Here is a 24,023-nt window from a genome sequence, read left to right as displayed (position 1 = left end):
TAACCAATTACCTGGATCATTGCTACCTAGTGCAATATTTGTATTAAATTGTAATAACGTAGATAAGTGTTTCTTTAAAACGGAAAACAAAATATGCATTAAAAATAAATAGAAAACTATTATAGGTTTTTATTTACATTCAAGGATTTAAGAAAGTTATAGCCAGATCTTACAATAATTGTTTTTAAGCCACAAATATTCCTTAATTCTTTACTAATTAATTCAATAACATATTGTTATAAATTATAAGTTCCGAATAAATTAAATACCTATTAAATAAGTAAAATTTGAAAGTAACTGTATGATTTTGTATTTTTCGCCTTAACTAGCTAAACTAATATCATGAGATTTACACTCTTAATATCAACAATAATTATAAAAAGGGCTACTTTTTTCTCGGGAAATTGCACAGTTACCTCGGAATGTGCGATACCAATTTTGTGACCCTAGCGGGCAATCGCTAGTTCAAATTTTACACGAAGCCCCATATAATATTTTGTAGCGATTCTTTATTGGGTTTCAAATTGACTAAAATGCGACGTTGCCAAACGAGCGCTACGGATGCGGGTAATAAGCAATACTTAATCCTAAATGCTTTATACAGAGCTTGGTTTGCTAGGGCAAACATCTACAGTCTACAGTGGTGCGCCGACGCTGCTTAGACCCGAAATATGAATGAACGGGGGCGTAGCATAATCGAGCGTGTATGTGCAAACAATTTAGGCCCTTAAGGTGTCAAGGCGTTCGAGTCCCCGATAGTACCTATCTGGAACTTTTCCTTGAAGATTTTGTAGCATTTCAAGAAAAAGAAAAAGTTATTTCAAGTGAACCTTTATACCTTTTTAAGGTTCCGTAGTCGTTGATTTGTTAGATGCATTTTCCGATATTTTTATTTTCTTTTATAAAAAAATCCAATTTTTTCCAGTGTAGAAAAATTATCCTGGTATGTGTATTTTCTTATAGAAAATTAAGTACCTATTTATTCTAAATGTTATTTTCTAACAAGCTGCAAGCTCCGGCAAGAAGCCCCTTTGAAATGTGAACAAATATTTTAATTGTTATTCGTTGTTGTTGTAATTAGGCACTCAATAAAACCAGTTTAGTTAATAATAATGTTATACTAAATTAGAAATGCCGTCAAGCCCTATATAGGGTGTTTTATTTATCGAGAGATTCGATTTCAGGTATTTTTCTGCAATGTATAGATCGTTTCATCCACGAAGACGCGCCTCACCATTCTTTCGCTAATGTTTGAGTGTTATCGGTACACGCTAAATTATTCATGAGTGCACACGCACACTACAAGAACACTACAGACAGTAAAGAAAAATACTTATTGCAAAAACGGGAAATAGTATTCAAAACTATTTTCACGCATACGAAATCGCGGACACAGCTAGTCTTTTATAAAATAATGAAGATCTGGGGTTCACGGGCTTCTGCTCTTTAATGGAACGCGAAAGTTAAAATTTTAAAACTGTAAATAAAAGACATCCTGTATAGAAACTGACTCTATAAAAGACGCTACAATAAATTGGATAGATAGTTTAAGAAAATTTCTTCACAAAAGTGCAGTGTTTTAGAAAATTTACCTTAATTGCAACATATTTTTTATTATTGTGAAATTCTGAAACCACAAAATGTCTGGAAAGAGGTCAGTATACATATAAAAGTCTACGGAACCCTAAAAACGAATTGAGACCAAAAATCTCATGAGATTTTTTTTTATCATAATCTACTTAGTTCTGTTTATTAACTTTGTGTATAAATAAATTTCAACGAAACCATATTAATAATAATAAATTTCATTTATTCAGATTACAAAGATCCAATTATGTTAGTAACAATGTTCTTACATCTAATGTTAGTAGTAATATTTGACATTATTAATTATTTATATATATTTGCTCCTGGTTTATTAGAGCGGTGATCCAATGTCTCATCAAGACACTGTCCCACCTCCCCGCCAAAACCATTAGAATACTGTTGGGACTGTCGAGCATTCGGTTTTTGATGGATGTGATTTTGTTTCTCTTCACGGCTTGGAACCCGTTTACGTGAGCGTCGGCAAACATACCAGACGCACTACAGAATCTCGGCAGTCCCAGCAGCACCCGGAACATATTATTATAAAGAACACGCAGAGCGTTGAAGGTCTTTTGTGTATAGCTAACCCACAGGCCGCTCGTGTAGAAGGACTGACAGTACGACTTAAACAATGCTATTTTTACCTCACTTGTACAACGCGCAAACCTACGGGCCAGCATATTACCCCGTATCGACAACGCCCTGCGTTCTCTTCCCATATCACTGTCATCTTTCAAATCGCTAGTGACCACATGGCCTAAGTATTTAAACGTGGGCACTATGTTCAATTGCTCACCATTTAACCGGATTGGAGGTACAGGTCTTATGGAAACACCACGAGCCGCAAACACCACGATCTCGCTTTTCTTACAGTTGTACTTGAGCCCATGTGTTTTAGCGTAGCGTTCGCAGACACGCAGCATTTCTCTCAATGAACCAACCGACGGGCTCAGCAGCGCCATGTCATCTGCGTAACTAATGTTATTGATCATTTGACCATCTATGGAACATCCCGCATGCATGCTACTGAGCCCGACGATTAATTCATTAATATACAGGCAAAAAAGCTTAGGAGAGGTTAACCCCCCCTGCCTCACTCCACATTCTAACCGATACATGTCAGATGTCTCTCCTGCCCATTTTACACAGTTTTCCTGCCGTTCATACCAATATCTAAAGATATCAACAAGCTCCCTAGGCAAACCAGTAGTTTCCAGCTTCTCCCATAGGATTTCATAAGAAACCATATCAAAAGCCTTCGATAAGTCTAGAAAACAACCGTAAACTGGCGTCTTCCTGTTTGTGTAGTACCTGACGGTCTCCTTGAGGGCAAAAATTGCACTTTCCGTCGAGAGCCCGGCCCTAAAGCCAAATTGCAGCCCGGCCCTAAAGCCAAATTGCAATATTAATCAACTCAATGTTTCCTATTATAAAATGTTGCTATCAATTATTTATCGATTTATTAACCAGTAAACATTTTATTTCATTTGCAAAACCAGTTCCATTATTGTTAGTGCGGTCCGTGCGTGGAAGTGAATCCAACAATACCTACCTATGTGACGACATTTTCATTTTGAATAACCACTACTAAAATGGATGATGTGTAATAATGCCCTAAGTTTTATTATTTGTTTTTACATACTTAATATTATGTTACAATCAAAACTTATTTTGTATTTGTGGGACCAAATCTATACTGTATAATTTCATCAAAATCAGTTCAGTAGTTTTTGCGTGAAAGAGTAACAAACATGTTATTATCATTTTGTTTTAGTTTAAAATTAATACAGAGAAATGTGTTTCCAACGTGGTATCACGTAGAAGAGCTGGCTTCACGAGTGGTAGCGCAAACGGGAATTCCCAGCGACAGGTTCCATCTTGGGAAACTCATTCTACAGAGCTTGAAAGATGATCCTGATATTGTTGCGCAGGTATTCCATTTATTTTCGTACGTTTCAGCCAAATGACGTCCACTGCTGGAGAAAGGCCTCAGGATTTCCATAACGAGCCCTGCGCTCCCCGCATTCAGGTACTTCCCACGACCTTTGCCAGATCGTCGGTCCACCTAGTGGGGGGCCTGCCCCACACCAGGTCTTCCGGCCCGTGATCGCCACTTGAGAACTTTTCTGTTTCATTCTTTTTTTATTTTCCTCATTGTGTCCCTGCTTGTACCTGCAACGAAATTAATCAGAAGAATGTAGGAGGATTCCAAGTTACGGTTCGAATTTCACGTCATTGGTGCGGGACTATTCCCACCTCTCGATCCAACCGCTGCAACAGGATCACAGCTGGACCGCCAATTAAAACCCCGAACCTTAACTTCGAACTTTTATGTTCTTCTGATTAATTTCATTGCGGGTCCAATGACAGTTAAACTTTCTTCAACAATCTTGACCTTCACTGGTTGGGTTTCATTGGCGATCACGTAGTTACAAATAAACTGTTTCTATTGTTTACACAGATCGACGGAGCACTGGACGTTTCAGAGACCAACGGATCAGTTCTGGAGCGTTCCATCCGCTGCGCCATCGCCCTCAAGAGGCTTGGAGTTCAGAAAGGAGACGTCATGGTTCTGATGGCTCCCAACCATCTGGACCTGGTCATAGCACTCTACGCTGCTCTGTATCTTGGCATACTCGTAACCGCCATCGATATTACTTTGGGCATTCGTGCGTACAATACATTAATATCTTCAGTATATCGTAAAACAAAACCTAGAATATGTAACACAGTGTTTAAATTATTTATTTCATCATCATCATCATTTCAGCCATAGGACGTCCACTGCTGAACATGGGCCTCTCCCAATGCTTTCCATATTGATCGATTGAAAGCGGCCTGAGTCCAGGCTTCCCTGCTATCTTTATGATGTCGTCGGTCCACCTTGTGGGTGGACGTCCCACGCTTTTATTTGTTTATACCATGGATAACTAGTAGCACTAACTATGCCAGTTATGTTAAACTAACTACTTTTATGAATTGGAAAAAAGACATCCTTATTCCTGTTTCAGGTGAACTCGAAGGAAGATTGGAAATTCTTAAGCCAAAAATAGTGTTCTGCCAAACAGACCGCTCGTCAGATATAGAGACAGCTCTGAATAAACTAAATTCAAAAACGCATATTATAACGTTTGATAGAGGAAACAAATTTTGTTGTTTCACTGATTTTCTTCAAGATGAAGCGGCTGACGACATAAAGATTGAAGATTTTAAGTAAGTTCCTGAAGCTAATTAAAAATCACTTGGAAATATTTTTATTTATGGTATAGTTCTTGCAACTCACGAAGGCGAGTGAGCTTTACTTGTGTGTGTAGGTGTACTCGTGTACATGCATAATTATAACGGTAGTGTAAGGTCTATCAAAACTTTTGAAAAACGAACAGTAGCGAGCCACCACACCATGTAAAGCTCACTCGCCTTCGTCACCCTTCGTGGATTGCAACAACTACATACACGTTCACGACATCCACAAGAAAAGTGAGACGATAGTGTTTTTTTATTTATCTTTTACTTACAGACCTACTGACTTCGATCCAGAAGAAACCGTGGCTGCAATGATGTCAACTAGCGGCACAACTGGCCAACCCAAGTTGGCGCCGCTCACACACAAAAACTTGGCATTATCTGTACGACAACGATTGTGAGTGCCTGTATTAAATCGTATTTTTTCCAAAGATGTTTTAAGTAACCTACTTAAGAGCGGTATAACCTCAGATCATTTTCTATGATCTGAGGGTATAACCTGCTGGAAGCGGGCAGCGCAGGACCGGTCATTGTGGCAATCCTTGGGGGAGAGCCCTTTGTCTTTTTCAGCGTGGTCAGTCAGTCGTTTGCAGCGTGGACTTCAGTTGACTGAAACGAACGAATAACTTACCTATATGGGTGCACATCATTTATGTAATAGTTGTATAACTTTGATACCATTTTACCTACTTAGCGATTTGTTCTAAATTAACCGTAAATTTTTAATCCAGGTCCCCTTATAACTCTCCTCCACCGAAACTGCTGCTTTTGTTCATTTCTCCCATTTGGTGGGTGACAGCCGTCAATAGCTACGTCCTGTCGACCATATTCCGGGTCACTCGGCTGCAGTCGTCCGCGCCTCGTACGATGGAACATATTCGTGAGCTCATTAACAAATACAAGGTAATACACAGAGGAGTCCTTCAGTTAACTTAACAAAAAATACTAACAGTCGACACGTATCTTACAATTTTTCAATATAATGAAAAATTAAAGAGATAAACCGCGCCAAAGTTCAAAACAAGAAGCCCGTGACGTCAAAGAGTGCTTAAAAGTGTAACACTTTGTGACGTCACGCGCAACTTGTCACGCCTCTTCTTTATATCTTTGGCGCGCTTTACCTCTTTCAATTTCATAAGTTTGAAAACTTAAAAACACAAATGTCGAGTATTTTTTGATTAAAGTTAACTGACGGACTAATTAAACTTACTTTCTTACACAGGAAACATCCCTATTATGATCAAATATAACGTCCAATTTATGTGACATAATAATAAACAATAAATTATTGTTAAAACTTTTAATATGATTTCAGCCCCACAGTGCCACATTAAATCCAAATGTGCTGACGTCGCTTTTAACCAGCCAAGGCACAAAGTGTGATTTTAGCTGCTTCAGTACCATTGTTATATGTGGATGTTATTTGCCGAAGTCTCTGTCCGACGCCATAAAGGTAATAATTGCATGCTTTAACCGACTGGTAGAGTCCGGTTGCCGAGCAGATAGAATTTCGTCCAATGACCCCAAACTAGGTACCCATCCATATCGCTCGCGCGTAATTATATTGCTGTCGCGCTCGCCGCTACACTAACTGCGGCCGCCCATCACACAGTAGTCGCGACGAAATTCTATCTGTTCGGCGACCGGACTTTAGTCACGGTTACTGGATCTTGCGCTATAAATAAATAGATTTTAAATTGACAGAGTTCACAAATATTTTAATTCTAATATCGTCAAAATCGTCAAATCAAAGTGCATGGGTCCAAAAGAAAGTTATTCACTTACTTCTTAATCACACTTTTTTTGTAAATTAAACTCGATTCACAGGATTTAGCACCAAATGCTGTAATCGTGAACATTTACGGCATGAGTGAGTGTGGCGGGGTGTGTATGACATGGGACGTCAGAGATCCCATAACTTCCATATGCTCTCCAAATGCAATCCGGTGCACGACCTACGGCCATCTACAGTACCGGGTAAATAGTTTCACTTAACTTAATAAAGATACACAGGGTATTAATAATATTATTAAATAAATAAAATTAACCTGGGTTGCACTATCTTACTTTAACTTTAACAAACGTGAAAAATCTGTCAAACTTCATACAAAAAACACCAGTTATTGTCAAAGGTAGGTGGTGCAAGTACATTTTAATTTAACACTGTGCCATCTAGTTCCAAAGCTTAAAGATTATACTGTGATATTGATGATTTTAATCGTCTTTTATACCTATTAAAAGTCGAATTTCGATTCAAAATCATCAACAGCAGGTCATAATATCCACTACAGGAACACAATTTTGTTATTTTCAGTTAGTAGACATATCAACGTTGGAGGACATCGAGGAACCAAACGTTATAGGAGAACTATGGCTAAGAGGGCCCAGTGTCTTTAAGGTACCTTAGTTATGTCCTTTACAATCGGTTCTTTAACCCATTTAGACCGATAATTATTTTTGTAAATAAAATTTGATTTTTCAGCAAAAACTCACAAAGGGAAGCCTAAAAATCATGAAAAAAATATTAAAAAAAATAATCCATAAATAGGGGGCCGTGGGGAGCCCGTACCATATAGGGTACAGTAGGTCTATAAGCAAGCAAAACATAGTCGTTGTTCAAAGAAGATTTTTATTCATTATTGTATGATATAAAATAAAAATAAAATCACATAATCACTAGTATCACACTTGGCATATCTCGTAACACGTTTTCTGTGATACTAACCATATTTGGTTATTTTTTCCTACCTTCTCCGAAGTTAGTGAGGATAGCTGAAGAAGACCTGGCTTCTTCTGGTTTGTTACGTTTAGTGCTATCCATAATCGCATTTAACAACACGACGATGGAAAGTTAGCAAACCCATCAAAGAAAACTCTGTGGGTCATTATTTATATTGACACTATCTTTATCGCCTAAGCTTCGTCAGTCTGATCATCATTAGCGGTCATCTGACAAGACAGCAGTAGAAAAATACCAAGATTGCTTTATGTTTACTGAAATTATCAAATGAGTTGTGGCAATATAGTGAAGCATCAATAGTCTAAAACAAATAAAAATAATAAAAATTAAAAATAAAAATAGCATGATTTGCTCATGCATAGACCTACTGTACCTTATACGGTACACCTATTTTAGACTGGAATAAACCGTATAAAAATAATCTCAATAATATTTTTTTTGTAGTCATGATATCTATTGTACTCTATTTTTTAAATAAAATTGATAAATAACATACTTTGCCATGAATAATAAGAAATTATACCTTCTTAAATACATTGTAAATATTTTTTTTGTCTTCTGTCGAGGAATTTCATAAATATTTCCGAAACCACTTGTTAAAACATATTTTTAAATATTTTTATGTAAAATAATCACTTTCAGCTTACTGTCATAATCATTTTTACAAATTAATAACAATTTGGTACTTCGTAATATTTTCAAAAAGATACTGTACCACATAGGGTACGGTAGGGCTAAATGGGTTAAATCCCTGACTGCCGTACCGTGATACCTTTCTAGAGTTTGAGTCAGGTATGGGAGTGGCACCACCTCTAGCATGAACAACTTTCGTCTTCGAATCGTTTGCGTATTCGACAAAATTGATAGGTACTAAACCTTCGAATTAAACGATAACGTGACAATTTTGATTCTCAAAATAAGTTTCATGCAACCATTTCTCATACTAAGTTCACTTTACGACACGTTCACAAGGGCGCTGTTGTAGTTTTGGTACTAAATCTTTTGATGGCGATTCGAATACGCAAACGATTTGAACTCGAAAGATTTTCGTGCTAGCTATACAGAAGGGTGACATTATGACGTGACAGAGCATTCCAATCTGAAGTCTTGGTGACGTTTGACGTCACAATAACACCCTCACGTGCCACCCCCTAGTGTTGGCGCCGCTCACATCTAACGCCCGTTTTCACACACGATACTTGCTTAAGTGAAGCAGCAAAACAAATGCACAGCGTTGAATAGAGCTCTGTGATTGGTTCATATGTCACCCTGTGCGTTCATGCGCACTGTGAGTCCTCATAGTAGGTAATGTTTGTGAATACGGGCGTAAAACTTGCCATTATGTATAACACCTTCCCCTTGCCGCTCCCATACTTCTGGCACTGACACAGCTATGCATAAGATCAGTAGCTATGAAATTTATTGTTTCAGGGGTATTACAATAACCCGGAAAGCAGGAAAGATACGTTTTCAGAAGATGGCTGGTTCAGGACAGGAGATATCATGAAGAGGGACAGCAATTACAATTACTTTTTCGTAGACCGCGTGAAGACGCTGATTAATTACAGGCATAAACTGGTAAGAGACATTTAAAATAATTCAGTTGATTGAAAAGCTGAGATGCCTTACAAGTTGCAAGAGAAATTCCCAATATGACGAATTTGAAATCAAGGCAGAGAATAAGAGAATGGAGTTTAATATTTAAATCTTAGATTTAATAAAGCCTTAGATGGATAGTAAGCACAAGAAAACTTAAGCACTTAAAACTAGAGCACTGGCATTCACTAGTGAGCGCGTTTGATATAAACTTACACTAAGCCCTCTGTTGTGAAAACGCATATGTAAGAATAATAATACCTACTTACCTTACATTGGACGAAGCGCTTGAGTGAAGACTATGCATCTAGGTGTTTTTGAACTGTGATTGGCATTATGAACGCTAGATTCCTTTGACAGGTGTCGCCTACAGAAGTGGAAGAGGTGATTCGCAGCCACCCAGGAGTATACGATGTGGCGGTCATTGGGGTGCCAGACGAAGGGTATTGTGACTTGCCAGCTGCGTGCGTGGTGCCACGAACCGGGTATACCTTGACAGAAGAGGAGATTAAAGATTTGGTGAAAGGTAATGATCAAAATAATGGGCAGGCCTCCCACTAGGTGGACTGACGCTAGTGGAGATCGCAGGGAGTAGTGGATGCGATGCGAGCAGTAGAACTGCAGGACCGTTCGTTGTAGAAATGCTCGGGAGAGGCCTTTGTCCAGCCGTGGACGTCATATCATTTGGCTGAAACGAATAATGATGAATTTGCAATTGAAATTGAAAATTTGCGTAAAATAGTTGGCAATAGGTATATTTTGAAAAAGGTTTTTTGACTAAACATTAGTAACCCTAATCATGTCTCATCATTAGTGTTTTCCTTACCAGTGCATCGAGAACATTTTGGCAAATTCTGAGAAAAAAGGCTAAAATGAAACTTGATCGCCGCGTTGGCATTCGATACAAAAAGGGACTCGTGTATTGCCAGCTAAAATGAATAAGTACGCTGGTTGAAGATTTCCATGTTTCTTTTTTTTTTCAGAAAATCTTGATGACCATAAACAACTTAGAGGAGGCGTTGTGTTTATGGCCGAACTACCTACAACCGCCACTAGCAAAACTGACAGAAGAAAACTGAAGGAGATGTTGGCCGAAATGAAACTCGAATGATTTTTATCATCCTAGCTATAAAGTCCGGTCGCCGAGCAGATAGAATTTCGTCCAATGACCCCAGGCTACATTATCGCTCGCGCGTAATTATCATTGCTGATAAGTATGGGTAGCTTGGGGTCATTAGACGAAATTCTATCTGCTCGGCGACCGGACTTTATTTAACTAGTTCGCAAGGCCTAATCTGCCTAAGCTGAGCTTTGCATTTTTGTAACTACTTACTTAAGTAGATGGTCTATTACGAGTTCGATTAAGGGTTTAAGAAAAACTTTATTTTAAACATTTGTTTAACTAAAATGAGACAATAAATACTTTTATCTTTATTCACTTCATTTGTTTTCATTAATTTATTTAATTAATTTATTGAAAGAGATAAAGCAGTGTCTTATGTAAATCCTCAACCTAAACTATAAGACTTCTATCTACTAGTTTAATAATATACAGGGTGACTATGCAAACAGTTTTAAAATTTTTAGGAGCGACTCGGAACATAAAACATTATAATCGATATAAAAGAAATTTTTTTTTACCTATTTTTTTATTTTTTATTTTTGGAATAGTATCGAAGCAGTTTCAAAATTTTATTTCTGTAATCATACCTAACAAAACAAGTAATACTGACGACGGTACAACAAGGTTAACACAATGGCATTATTTTATGGTAAAAGTTGCGTAAGTATTTTCAACAACATGTCTCTCTGTAAAATACCTATTTGATAATAATTTTCCTTGTTGGCGAATTAACAACAGTATAATTTAATACCAATTTCTATTGAGTATACAATTACAAACGTTATCGCTATCGTTTAGTAGTTATAGGGTGTTTTTATGACACTAGATTTCCAGTTTAATTTCTATTCGTTCCGATAATAATTTAATATCAATTTCTATTGAGTATACAATTACAAACATTATCGCTATCGTTTAGTAGTTATAGTAGTATGTTTTATGACACTAGATTTGAAGTTTAATTTCTATTCCTCCCGACTAATGTTAATTTCTCAACATTAGTTACTTTCAAAAACACTCTGTGAACGGGTAAACGCTATAAAGATTGGCCTACTCCAAGGAAAATCTTTTAACTCGTCTGAAAGAAAATATTTTTCATACATAATGCGGGCTGCGTTCAGTTTGGCCTGGCCGCGACCGCTGACCGTCGCAGCTGAACGCATCCAGTCTGCATGATGAATAATACGTGATTATGGGTCCCCGTTTCAAATGTAAGGCTGGTTTTAGTGTCAAGCGGACTGTCAGTACGGATCGCTCCGCACAGCCGATCTGTATGAACTGCTAGGGACCGAGCGGTTCCTCCGGACCGCATTACTCTAAAACGCTCCCTAGAAGTTCATACAGGTTGGCAGTGCGGAGCGGGTCCGCACCGGACTGTCCGCGTGACACTAAAACCAGCCTAAGCACCGGTCTCCACCAAAGCGGAGCGGAGCGGATATTTTGATTCTGGATACTGGACATGTGAGGTTATATTAACGAGTTAACAGAAATTGGGCTTTTTTAACTGAATAATAAAAAAAATCAATTCACTGCACTACTTTAACTAATAGTTTTTTAAAAATCCTAGTGAAGTTTGTTCAGACACTTAGGTACCTACTACTTAGGCTGAGTTGCACCACCTAACTTTGACCGTAACTATGACGATAACCGGTGCTTTTTGTATGGAGTTTGACAGATTTTTGACGTTTGTTAAAGTTAAAGTAAGATGGTGCAACCCAGCCTTACAGTTTGAATTGCAGAGCCCAAGATAAGCAAGAGGCCTATTATTAAGTACTACACAATTAATATGATAATGTGTTATATCTTTGAGTAGCTTTTATCTCTATTAAAAGTACCTATTTATTTACATTTGCACAATTAAAATTAAATGATAGGGCCGAGTTCTGATAAGGAAAAATACTAGTTACGTATCTATAAACCTACACCGTTACTAAAATACAATAATGTGTGTTTGTTAATTTAAAAAGCCTACACCGCGGAGCTAGTGAAGTATTTTTATATGGCTGAACCAATTTTGATGAAAATCGGTACCAAAACACAAACAAAATTTGCCGGCACATAAAAACTAATTTTTTTCTAATCTAAAATTTTACTGTCGCAATAACTACTAGGTACTAACTTATTTTTAAATAAAAATAATTTTTTCGTGAATAAAGTTGGAAAGACTTTTTTTAAGCAGGCAAAGTCACAAGCTGCGGCTAGTTAGTTTATTAAAGATTAAAGGCAAATAAAAGTTCCTGCAAACCGACACGTTCCCCGCAATCTACGCGAGTAGGACGCACAATAATAAACAAGTTACAATAATTATGATAACGCATCTTAGAGCTATTAAATGATCATTCTTAATTGTGCTGCCCAAAGAAAAGTGGTGTTTAGTTAAATCAAGATCAATCAATCATTGTAAAGAATGGGGGCTAAAAGGTTAGTGGGTACATTACATTAAATATCTTTACCATTTCACCAACAATAAGTAATAAGTGTAAAGTGCTTGTACAGAAACGCCACCATGTCGGTCTGAGTACAGGAGCAAAGCACGAGGGCGATTCCTCTGCTGCAGTCAGGGTAAGGCAGGGATATTTGATATCTCCGAAACTGTTCACCGCTGCATTGGAATAGGTAGGTACGTCTTCAAACTCCTTGAATGGAAAGGATTCGGCATAAACATCAACTCACCTTCGGTTTGCCACAATATTGTGGCCATGGCAGATTCGCTGGAAGACCTCGGCACAATGCTCGAAGACCTTAATCGCGTTTCTCAACAGGTAGGCCTTCGGATGAACATGAGCAAAACGAAGCTTATGTCGAACGTCCAGTGCCCTACCTAGGTTTAGGTTGGGAGCTCGATTCTCGCTCGAGATTGTTGACAATGTGTCTACCTCGGACAAACGATTCAGCTAGGTAGGTACAATTATTTCAAGAAAGAAGTCAATCGTTGAATCCAACTCGGCTAGACAGCATTCGAGAAGCTAAACAACATTTTTTCGTTCAAAATACTTCAAGCCTACAATCAGTGTGTGTTACCAGTGATGACATACGGTACGGAAACGTGGCCTCACAGTATTATAGGCCTTATAAATAAGTTCAAAGTTAGTGCTATGAAGAGGGGTATGCTCGGTGTTTCTTTACGAGAAAGAATCAGAAATGAGAAGACCACACATGTAATGCAAATAAATGATTTGATTTGATTTCATTTGATCCGTAAACGAACTAAAGTCGCTGATATAGCCCGTCGTATTAACAAGCTAAAGGACGTGGCAATGGGCAGTGCACATTTACGCAGAACTGACAGTCGATGGGGCAGCAAGGTTCTGGAGTGGAGTCCATGTACCGGAAAGCGCAGCGATGATCTTATAAAAGTAGCAGGAAGGTGCTGGATGCAGGCCGCTACCAACCATCATTGGGACCTCCCTAATATGTCTGAAATGATGTTGATGATATTATTTTAAGTGAGCAGCCGTTTGACTTTGAACGGCACTGAATGTTATCGAGTGTCCGATAGGTAATAACTGTACTCACATTTTGTATTAACCAAGGTCAGTTAGCAGACAAGTTTTAAATAGATAGATAGAAAGAGAAAGTATTTATTTGTCTCAAAATAAAAGTAGCTATTCATTTACAATAATTTATAATTATTATTTAGTTGAGTATTTTTTTAAAGATTATGAGTAATTTGTTTTTGCACAAATTAGCCTTCGTGGTAAGCTAAATATGCTTGTATTACGATTGGGTCGAGAGGCGGTGGGATTCGAACCCGCGTTCCTCTGATCTCGAGTCGGCCAGTCCGACCGAACTTATTAGGTATGCGGATGCGTACGCAATCCTCATAATTAATTTGATGTATCAGTATCAGATTGCGTACGCGATACCACACGTCATAGGTACTCATGAGATGGAAAATTACTGCTCATAAGATAAAAGCTGACCGGTCTAATGTTGATTGTTTATTATTGCAACAGAAAAAAATAGCCCAATATTTTGACTACTGTTTTCAATTTCAGCAAGAAACTACCGCGGTGGATTAACCACTCAGTTTGGTTCTACATTGACGAGCTCGCCTCCAGGGTGGTGGCTCAGACTGGCATACCAAGTGACAGGTTCCATGTTGGAAAAGTTATACTACAGAGCTTGAAAGATGACCCTGATTTTGTTCTGCAGGTATGTCCTAAGCTAAATACGCTTTGTTACGAGTGGCCTCACCATAATAGCGCATAGCGGTTTGAATGCGCGTTCCTCGGATGGCGAGTCGGCCAGTCCGACCCCTTCATCGCGTTCAGATATCGTGGTTTATGGTATGTAGGAGGTAGTATCTATGCAGGGGAATGTCTGACTTTAAGGCATAGGTACACTCAACATGCATCTATGGTATTGTATGTGGAGCAGCGTACGACTGAACACGACGCGAAGTGCGATGACTTGAAGGCCCGTCCATCTGCCGCCATTCACTATAACTATGTTGGCAGATGCCCTCAATGTGCGAGGGTGTTTGCCGCGAAGATCGGCTACGTAAGCCACCTTCGGGCACGCTAGTGCCGCCAAGACAGCTAGGAGTCGGAGTGGTCGCCATGACTGAAATCGGTCGGATGGATTATCATCATCATCATGGAAGCGGCACGACAATGTAACGTCAGCAAGACTTCAGTTATGCTTCAGATTTGTATGCTCTGTCATGTCATAATAATTATGTTCAATATCACCCCTCCCGTGCCGCTCTCATACCTCAGGCACTACCTAATTGCGTTAAGCGCTAGTCCTATAATAGTCGATTTTAAATCGTAGAGAGGGGGGCAGCTTTGAACAATTTTCATACTTTATTAAATATCTTCCAAACTTGAACGATTTCATTAATTTTTTCTTCCTAGATAGAGGTCATGGTTATCACACAACAAAATAATGATGTTCTTCTTAATTATTCATGAACGCTTATTAAGATATTTAGATTTTTGCACAGACCTGTAAACGTTCAAAACTGCCCCGTAGTCGGGGCAGCCTTGAACACGCCTGGGGCAGTTTTGAATTAGTATTTTTTTTCAATGAAATAAAACTGAATATTTATGAATGTGTATTTTTAAAATAATTAATAAACAAAATTTTAAATGATCAGTGTCATTTGGGATCAATTTAACATGTTTATTTTATTTTACATCACTCTGTACAAAGTAACACAAAACTTAGGGATATTATTAAAAAAACTAAATATAAGATATATCAATTAACTAAATAATAATAAACTTTCTGTTTAATGACACATGAAAGACAAAACTGCATAATTTAAAAAATATCAATCAACTACTAAAACTAGGTTTTGCCCGGACTTCACCCAGCTTGAAATTTTATCTGTCACAGTAAAGCAATCTGCTTATTTTTTATCTAAAAACCTTCTACGAAGTATTAGAAAACTTAAGGTTTCATAATACCACTTAAAAAAGATAATTTATAAAGTTCAAAGGTGCCCCAACCATTTCGTTCAAAGCTGCCCCATGGGTATATTTCCAGAAAAAAACATAAATTTAATAACGGAACATACTTTTATATCGCAATTTCTTATCAAATCTTCATTGAAACTATTTAAACTTCCATATAGTAAACAAACCACTCACTATTTTATAAAACTACGTCCACAAAAACCTTAGAACTAAAATAAAAAAGTGCGAAATTGGCAGTCAAAAACAAAAAACCACTTTTGCCGGTTAACCTACAGTTAGATATTAAAAATTAGATGTGACGGCTATGCGCATCAGTGCTGGCAATATAAATTATGATTTATACCATTGTAGCCTAAACCAGTGATTTTTAAATTCATTTGTTCTAAGCTGCCCCTGTCCAAAGCTGCCCCCCTCTCCCCTACCTATGATGTATGTAATACCGAATATTACTTAATAGTACCACAGATAGTACTCAGTAACTTACCTATTTAAATACAATCATTGTGCTTATCTTACCTAGCAACTTTTTATCATGTTTGTTTACCTACTTACACTCACCTTTAAAAATTACACTTTTTGTAAAGATTTAATCTGGTCTCGATAATACATTATTGTTGGATAGTTACTAGCTGTGCCTGTATCGTTTTGCGAAAGAACTGTAAACAAGTAGTAAAATTATGTCTGAGAGTGAATTATTTTTTCTAACTTCCGATATAAAATAATAATATTTTGGTCCTCACTCAGCACAACATATTCTACCTTGTATCATGCATGTTATGTCTCTTTAAAAGAAGCACTGTTAAAGAACTCGACTACCAAGTGATCCTATAGTTCGTTCGTTTCAACCAAATGACGTCCACTGCTGGTCAAAGGCCTCCCCCAAATGAAAATGAAAATGAAAAATGAAAATGAAAATGTTTTATTTGATAAATAAAGTGGTTTAACAGGATATTTTGGTAACCATCCTTTTAAGTAGGTATAATAATACCTGTAGTAGGAGGTTACCGCTCTTCCAAAAGTATTAACATACATTCGTAGTTAGTGTGTTTGTGGGCTTTGTGGTGTGTTGAGTGAATTTGTGTGTAGTGTTTGTCCCCCAAGGATTTCCACTTCCAGTCCTGTGCTTATAGTCTCTAATTATTATCCACCCAGATCGATGCAGCCTTCGACGTATCAGAAACCAACGGATCAGTTCTGGAGCGCTCCGTCCGCTGCGCCACCGCTCTCAGGAGCCTGGGGGTCCAGCGAGGAGACGTCATGGTCATCATGGCTCCCAACCACCTCGACCTGGCCATAGCATTCTACGCTGCTCTGTATCTAGGCGTCACTATAGCGGGCATCGACATGACTTTGGGTGTCCGTGCGTAATTTTTTGTTATATTAATTCTACTCCAAATTAAAAATTTGGTTTACTACTACCAATTTACTACATAATCATCATCATCATTATTTCAGCCATAGGACGTCCACTACCACATAGGCCGCCCCCAATGATTTCCTTATTGACCGGTTAATCCTGCATCCAGCGCCTTCCTGCTACCTTTATGAGCGAAATTGCAACTTTGAGCTTATTATAAGGCCCAGTGAGAGGCCATGTTTCCGTACCGCTACGTATGCTCATAAAAGTACAAGGAAGGCGCTGGATGCAGGATCAAGCGATCATTGAGCACGTCGTGCTATGGAGAGAGAGAGCTATGCTCGGTGTTTCTTTACGAGATCGAATCAGAAATGAGAAGATCCGTAATGACATAGTCCGACGGATTAATTCGTAATACTGATTATTAAATAATAAATAATCTCTTTCAGGAGAACTTGAAGACACCTTTGAAGTTCTAAAACCGAAACTAATCTTCTGCCAGACAGATAAAGCGACCGATGTCGAAACAGCTCTACTCAAACAAAATAATAAAACTCATGTCATAACATTTGATAAGGGAAGCAAATTCTATTCATTCACTGACTTCCTTGAAGAAAATGCAGATGACACAAGAGTTGAAGACTTCAAGTAAGTACATCTCATTCTCAGTACATTTAAATCTAACATTTTTATCACAATAAGGCAAGTGTACCACAGTCAAGCCGAAGGTGGAAGCGACAGCTTCACCCGGAATCCTCAACCTGGCGAATCCAAGAGCATATCCTTTAAGTCACTATCAAAACCTTCAACTGGCAAAATAAATACTACATTAACTGTGTTAAAGTTATCATAACATTGCTGTTAGGGCAATTGACTTAGGTAAGATGGTATTATCTAGCCATACCGATTTGGATCTTGATCCAAATAACAGCCCCAAGCTTCTGAAAAAGGTGGACTTAAATATTAATTGTATCTCCTTCCAGACCAACAGATTTTGATCCAGAAGAGACCGTGGCTTTCCTCACTTCAACAAGCGGGTCCACTGGTCTACCCAAGGCGGCGATAGTGACGCACAAAAACCTGTCAATAGCATTACCACCGTTTCTGTGAGAACTTTATAATTATTTGATTAATCATCATCATCATCATTTCAGCCATAGGACGTCCACTGCTGAACATAGCCTCCCCCGATGATATCCATGTTGATCAATTGGTAGCAGCCTGCGTCCAGCGCCTTCCTGCTATCTTTATAATTTCGTCGGATTTTATTTGATTAATACATTAGTTTAAGCAAATAATAATGTAACTTCTTTTGCATCATCATCTAAACTCGTTAACTATTTTGTCTCAAGGGTTAAAGATTTCGTTTGCAACTGCAAGTTTTTACACCAATAGTGCTGAAATATTAATGATATCTTTGTCTACAAAAAGACGTACGTGTATGATCAAGATTTCAAAATGAATCATTTTTTCTATAACCAATATGGAATAAAACACTTTACTTACTCGTACTACACTAACCTATTTTATTAAAACTGTTCATAAGCTTGCCTATAATAAGTAGATATTTTTTTCTTTTCTTTTATTTTATCTTTGTTTTACTATCAGGTCCCGATTCACAGACTTCCCAACACCGACAAAACTGTTTTTCTTCGTTTCCCCCCTTCAATGGTTGTCGGCTGGTGTACAGTACACCGCGTCGCCTATCTACCGGTATACTCGTCTGCAGACGTCAGCGCCGTGCACTAGGGAACATGTTTATGACATCATCAACAAATATAAGGTAGGTGACAAACTCGTAGCAAACATTAAATACTTACCTTACATGCTTGTTTAACTTATTATTAGCCGTGCCGTGTGGTACTAAAGTCCGGTCGCCGAGTAGATAGAATTTCGTCTATGTGCTCGGCGACCGGACTTTATCAGAATAAAATAAAACTAACCCCTGTACTTCCCGTGGATGTAGTGAGAGGCGATGAAGGGACAAAAAATATAATAATGTCAATCCTTCCGAACTCGTTTGATTAAGGAAGTGTAAAACCAAATCCTCCACTTGCCTCTGGTGAAATACAGAGGTTTTGCTCCTGCATTGGATACCAAATGCTTGATGACTAACGTGATGATGATGATAACTCTTTCAGCCCACCACTACACTTACGAGTCCAACTTATATGATGACGCTCGTGGCCGCTGAAGACAGGGCAAAATGCGATTTTACCTGCTTGGACACTATCTTACTAGGTGGCAGCCATACGCCGACTACACTATTAAACATTCTAAAGGTAAACATTAGTATTTTCTAACACAAATTGTTATTATTAATATCATTTAAAGTAGTTTTGACCTGCAGTGAAAACTGTTTTTGAAACAGTCAAAACCACTTTAGACTCCAAAAATCAGTCTACTGTAAAATTCGGTCGCCGAGCAGATAGAATTTCGTCCAATGACCCCAAGCTACCCATTCTTATCGCTCGCGTATAATTATATTGTTGTCGCGCTCGCACACTCACTGCGGTCGCACGTCGCACAGTCGCGACAACAATATGGTAGTGCGTGCAAGTGATAAGGATGGGTAGCTTGGGGTCATTGGACGAAATTCTATCTGCTCGGCAACCGAACTTGAGTACCTGCCTTTTTGTAGTTACTTCGCTTATTATTATGTATCTTCTTTACGTCATACAACGATATTCCTATCCTTAATGTTACTTATGAACAACTAACCCTCCACAGACTATGGCACCGCAAGCAGACGTTCTTAACATGTATGGCATGAGCGAAATAACAGGTCTTGTCATGTCATGGGACGCTGGAGCCCCTATGGGTTCCATTGGCAAAGTCGTGGGGCATGTACAATACCGGGTAATTATAATATTTATCTAAAGTCTGGTCTGGGAGCACGTAGAATTTTGTCCAATGACCCCAAGCTACCCATCCTTATCGCTCGCGCGTAATTATGTTGATGTCGCGCTCGCTTTCTCACTGCGGGCGCCCGCGCGCCCGTCGCACAGTCGCGACAGCAATATAATTACGCGCAAGCGATAAGGATGGGTAGCTTGGGGTAATTGGACAAAATTCTACGTGCTCACAGACCGGGCTTTACACATTATAAAGTTTAGGCTGTTTCCCTTTTCGCGTGTGGTCTGTCATGTTTTTACTACAATCCGATTGAGCTTACTGTGTACCTCGCTGGAATGCGACTCTTCCTCGCACTCACCCGCACACTTCCCCGCGTTTGCCCCGTCCGTAAGAGCGTCGATGTGACGTCACGGCTGCCAGGTGCGCAGTTAACTCTATCGGGCAGTAAATAGTTGTAATATTTATTTTATTCACTGTGATGATTTCATTTTATTTTACCTCCTTTGAATAAAGTGGGTAGGGTTGTATTTTATGTTTGAAAAAGAAGAAACTGTGTTAAGGTAAACGGCTACTAGTTCGTGATAGTACGTAAGTTCGTAAGTTTTTTTTCTAGCTCAAATAACACTGGGGAACAGTCATTTTGCGGCATGGTAGTTTAGAGTCAATTCTGTATGCGACTAGTGTGCTGAATACTAGAAAAATATTAGATTTGCCAAATTGACTCTAGATCTTGAGATAAATACTATTAACTATTTATATGAAAAAAACCAAAATAAAAATACCAATCTGTATAAAAAAAATATTTACACTAAGATCCTATTTAAGAACGATAGAAAAATTAAAAATATATTTGCTTTTCATCAAATAGTAGAAAAAAAAACTACAAAAAGCTTTTTCTGTAAGCTTTTATGTTATGGTTTTGGTCAGGAAAATTCCATAATTATGGCAACAGTAATCAGCCATCATCTGGCGGTCCCATTGACCGTGGATATCATTCTTCCACTATCCTGATGTTCTGGTGGAACCGTTCTGCTTATTCCTCACTGTAATCACCAAGATTATGGGAGAACGTGTCCAAATGGCTATTGTTAAAAAAAAATAATACTCAAATTAGATCCTTATGTGTTAAATTTTTCAAACAACCAATTCTGAAAAGTCTGGTGCTCTATGACTCCCCAAAGATTGTTTGATTACTAAAACAAAGCTTAGCCTTGCTTCAGATTCAATTTGTGTTATGTGGTTTACAAATACAGTGTCTTAATAAGAGTACGGATTTGCGGTCAATAGAATTTATTTTTTCCGTATTCAAACGGACGTTTCAGGACGTAAATTATATGACACGAGTTTGAAGTTCACATAAATGACCAATTTTAAGATAAATTAGCATAAGTACAACCAGCGTAATTTTGGTTTTAATTCGATTCGTTTTATTTATCTTGGTTTATTTGTATTTTATATGGGATAGATAATAGTTAATTGACACAATTTGACAATAATCCATGAATTTTACTTGGGGAATTTGGAATAATCAGTATCACGAAACAAGGGACCGTAATTATTGTTACTTTTTCCCAAGTTCGTGATATATAAATGTATAGTGTTAGGTACTTGTATGACACATAACATCAAAGAAATCGACATATTTTTTAGTTTTTAATACTTACCTACCTAAGTAATAAATTAATTAATTTTTATTTTTTATTATGAGTCATTGGCGTATATGGGGTTATTTTCAGGGGGGGACTACCCTCACTTGAAGCAGCTCCAGAGGTGGGGGGTTAGTTCCCCCCCCCCCCACAATTTTAAAATTTAGTCTTGTTTGAATATATTATTCACATATCGTTAGAAATAAAAAATCTAAATTTTATGGGTACGAAGGGGAGGGGGGGGGAGGTAAGGCCCCCCTACATTTCTGATGGTTATATAAATATTTTCACATATAGTTAGAATAATAAATCAAAACTTTATACGAAGGTACGTACCTACACTACCTACCTAGCTAGACAGACTCACATTATTTCACATGAATGTTTAAGGTAAGTAATATCGTCAATTTCACAGAATTATTTTATTCTAAATTTATACTATCGTTTTTAAATTTATTAAACCCTTAATCATTATTAAAATATCCTAACTCGATGCGTAAAACTTTATCCCGAAATAGGGGACATGAGTTCACGAACATAGAAACAGGGCAAAATTTTATCACGAAACAGGATCCAAACAAGAGGTCCGCAGAACAATTAATATTAAAAAAAGTTTAAGCAATATAAGTATAATTTATGTATTAAGTTACTGTCAAAAGACCAAACTTTAGCATACTAAAGCTTTCATACTGATATTATCCTTGGTTATTTTTAAATAAATTGTTAAAGTCGTAAGAGCCTTAACATACCGAAGTAGGGGGCACTTACCTTATATTTTATTGTTTTCAGTTAGTCGATCCCTCTACATTAGAGGATATTGACGAGCCGAACGTTCCTGGAGAGCTGTGGGTGAAAGGACCTACTCTTTTTAAGGTATATCAGCTTTCAAAACTATTTTAATTAACTCTACCACTAGTGCAAGACCATAATGAGGACTCCTAACTCCTCTTAACCTAAATTTATTTTTTTGGTCCCAGGGTTATTACAACAATCCAGAAGCAACCAAAGAGGCGTTTTCTGAAGATGGCTGGTTCAAGACGGGAGATCTGATACGCAGGGATGCCAATTACAACTTCTTCTTCGTAGACCGTTTGAAAACGCTGCTGAAATACAGGAATCATCAAGTAAAGCAGACACTAGTGACACAATGTCTAAAACACGCTTTATTGCTTTCTTGCTTATAAAAAAATTATTATTATGCAGTTTGAACCTCCTTTGGATTTTCACAATTTTAGTCCCTTTACTGGGTCATAGCACACTTATCACGGAAAGATAAAATATCAACACTGTATCGCCTTTCGCGGCGAGGCAAAGCGTTTACGTTACGGTGCGGATAAGTGTGCGTTGCACAATACGGAGTTTCTAATAAAGAATACTGACCGCCTTGAAATAAATGGTTACGATAAGTTTCCGGGTTATTAAGTGTGATAACCTTTATGTATTTACGTAGGGACGACTTAGTTCATTTTGATAACTTATTTAGTAAGTTCAGGGTCTATTGTGTCTCGTCTATGGACAAAGAGACAATGAATTTGGACTCTCCACAGATATCGCCCATGGAAGTGGAAGGGGTGATCCGCAAGCACCCGGGAGTGGTCGACGTGGTGGTGATCGGCGTGCCCGACGAGGAGTGCGGCGACCTGCCCGCCGCGTGCGTGGTGCCGCGCGCCCCGGGACAACTCACTGCGCAGGAGATCAAGGACTTGGTCAAAGGTAAAGTCCGGTCGCCGAGCAGACAGAATTTCGTACATTGACCCCAAGCTACCCGCACACTCACTGAGGCCACCCGTGTCACACAGTCGCGGCAGCAATATACGCGCGAGCGATAAGAATGAGCATGCGATCATTGTATGAAATTCTATCTGCGCGACGACCGGACTTAAGGAACATTATACAGAACTCGGCGCAAAGTACTAACTGGCATTTTCTTAAGTTACTTAAACCTTTGTTTTATCTCATTAAAACACTAGATAAGTATTTTATTACCAAAATAACTCTGGCATTTTTTTTTCTTTCAGAGAATCTTACGGACACCAAGCAGCTTAGAGGAGGAGTGGTGTTCATGGACCACCTTCCAATGACCGTCTCTACCAAAATAGACAGAATGAAGTTGAAGAAAATGGTGGCCGACATGAAAAAAGACGGACGATTAGTCGTAGAGCTATAACTTAAAATTATAACAGCACAATTTAAACTGTCTTTTATTGAAAATATTAAAAGCACCAATAACCACGATTTTATCCCTGACTTCTGATTCTTAAAACTGAAAGTATAATAAAAAAAAATATTTTACCCCCCAAACCCCTTGAAATGGGGGATGGAATGTTACTATCGTTGCTACAATCTGTCCAAAAATTTAAATAGGGATTCCATGACGACATGGTTTAAATGTTATGGGAAAGTACTTAACTAGCAAATTGGTCATAATAGTAAAATACGGGACTATTCCCACCTC

The 24,023-nt window shown here is 38.1% G+C and overlaps 2 protein-coding genes across 3 annotated transcripts; both read left to right on the top strand.

Annotated features, from left to right (window-relative positions):
- Positions 1-1,557: 1,557 nt before the first annotated feature.
- On the top strand, positions 1,558-10,524 carry LOC114361495 (luciferin 4-monooxygenase-like). Of its 2 annotated transcripts, XM_028316544.1 has the most exons (12): positions 1,558-1,654; positions 3,362-3,518; positions 4,049-4,256; positions 4,599-4,800; positions 5,105-5,227; positions 5,562-5,733; positions 6,146-6,283; positions 6,658-6,807; positions 7,145-7,228; positions 9,002-9,148; positions 9,527-9,692; positions 10,150-10,524. In XM_028316544.1, exons 1-12 carry the CDS (start codon positions 1,641-1,643, stop codon positions 10,275-10,277), a joined length of 1,689 nt encoding a protein of 562 aa, XP_028172345.1. In that variant the 5' UTR covers positions 1,558-1,640; the 3' UTR covers positions 10,278-10,524. The 2 variants fall into 2 exon arrangements, with proteins under 2 accessions (XP_028172345.1, XP_028172347.1); XM_028316546.1 differs by lacking the exon at positions 7,145-7,228.
- Positions 10,525-12,291: 1,767 nt separating this feature from the next.
- Positions 12,292-23,762, top strand: LOC114361494 (luciferin 4-monooxygenase-like). Its single transcript, XM_028316543.1, has 12 exons — positions 12,292-12,707; positions 14,285-14,441; positions 16,862-17,069; positions 17,516-17,714; positions 18,050-18,172; positions 18,675-18,849; positions 19,208-19,348; positions 19,797-19,925; positions 22,358-22,441; positions 22,546-22,692; positions 23,116-23,281; positions 23,587-23,762. The coding sequence occupies exons 1-12, from the start codon at positions 12,694-12,696 to the stop codon at positions 23,733-23,735; spliced, it is 1,692 nt and encodes a 563-aa protein (XP_028172344.1). The 5' UTR covers positions 12,292-12,693; the 3' UTR covers positions 23,736-23,762.
- Positions 23,763-24,023: the final 261 nt, after the last annotated feature.

Source organism: Ostrinia furnacalis, unplaced genomic scaffold, assembly GCF_004193835.3.
Source record: "Ostrinia furnacalis isolate ACB-3 unplaced genomic scaffold, ASM419383v2 OfSCF5758, whole genome shotgun sequence".
Taxonomy (NCBI): Eukaryota; Metazoa; Arthropoda; class Insecta; order Lepidoptera; family Crambidae; genus Ostrinia; species Ostrinia furnacalis.
Note: the sequence above shows the minus strand (reverse complement) of the source record. Positions and strands in the feature narration are given on the sequence as shown.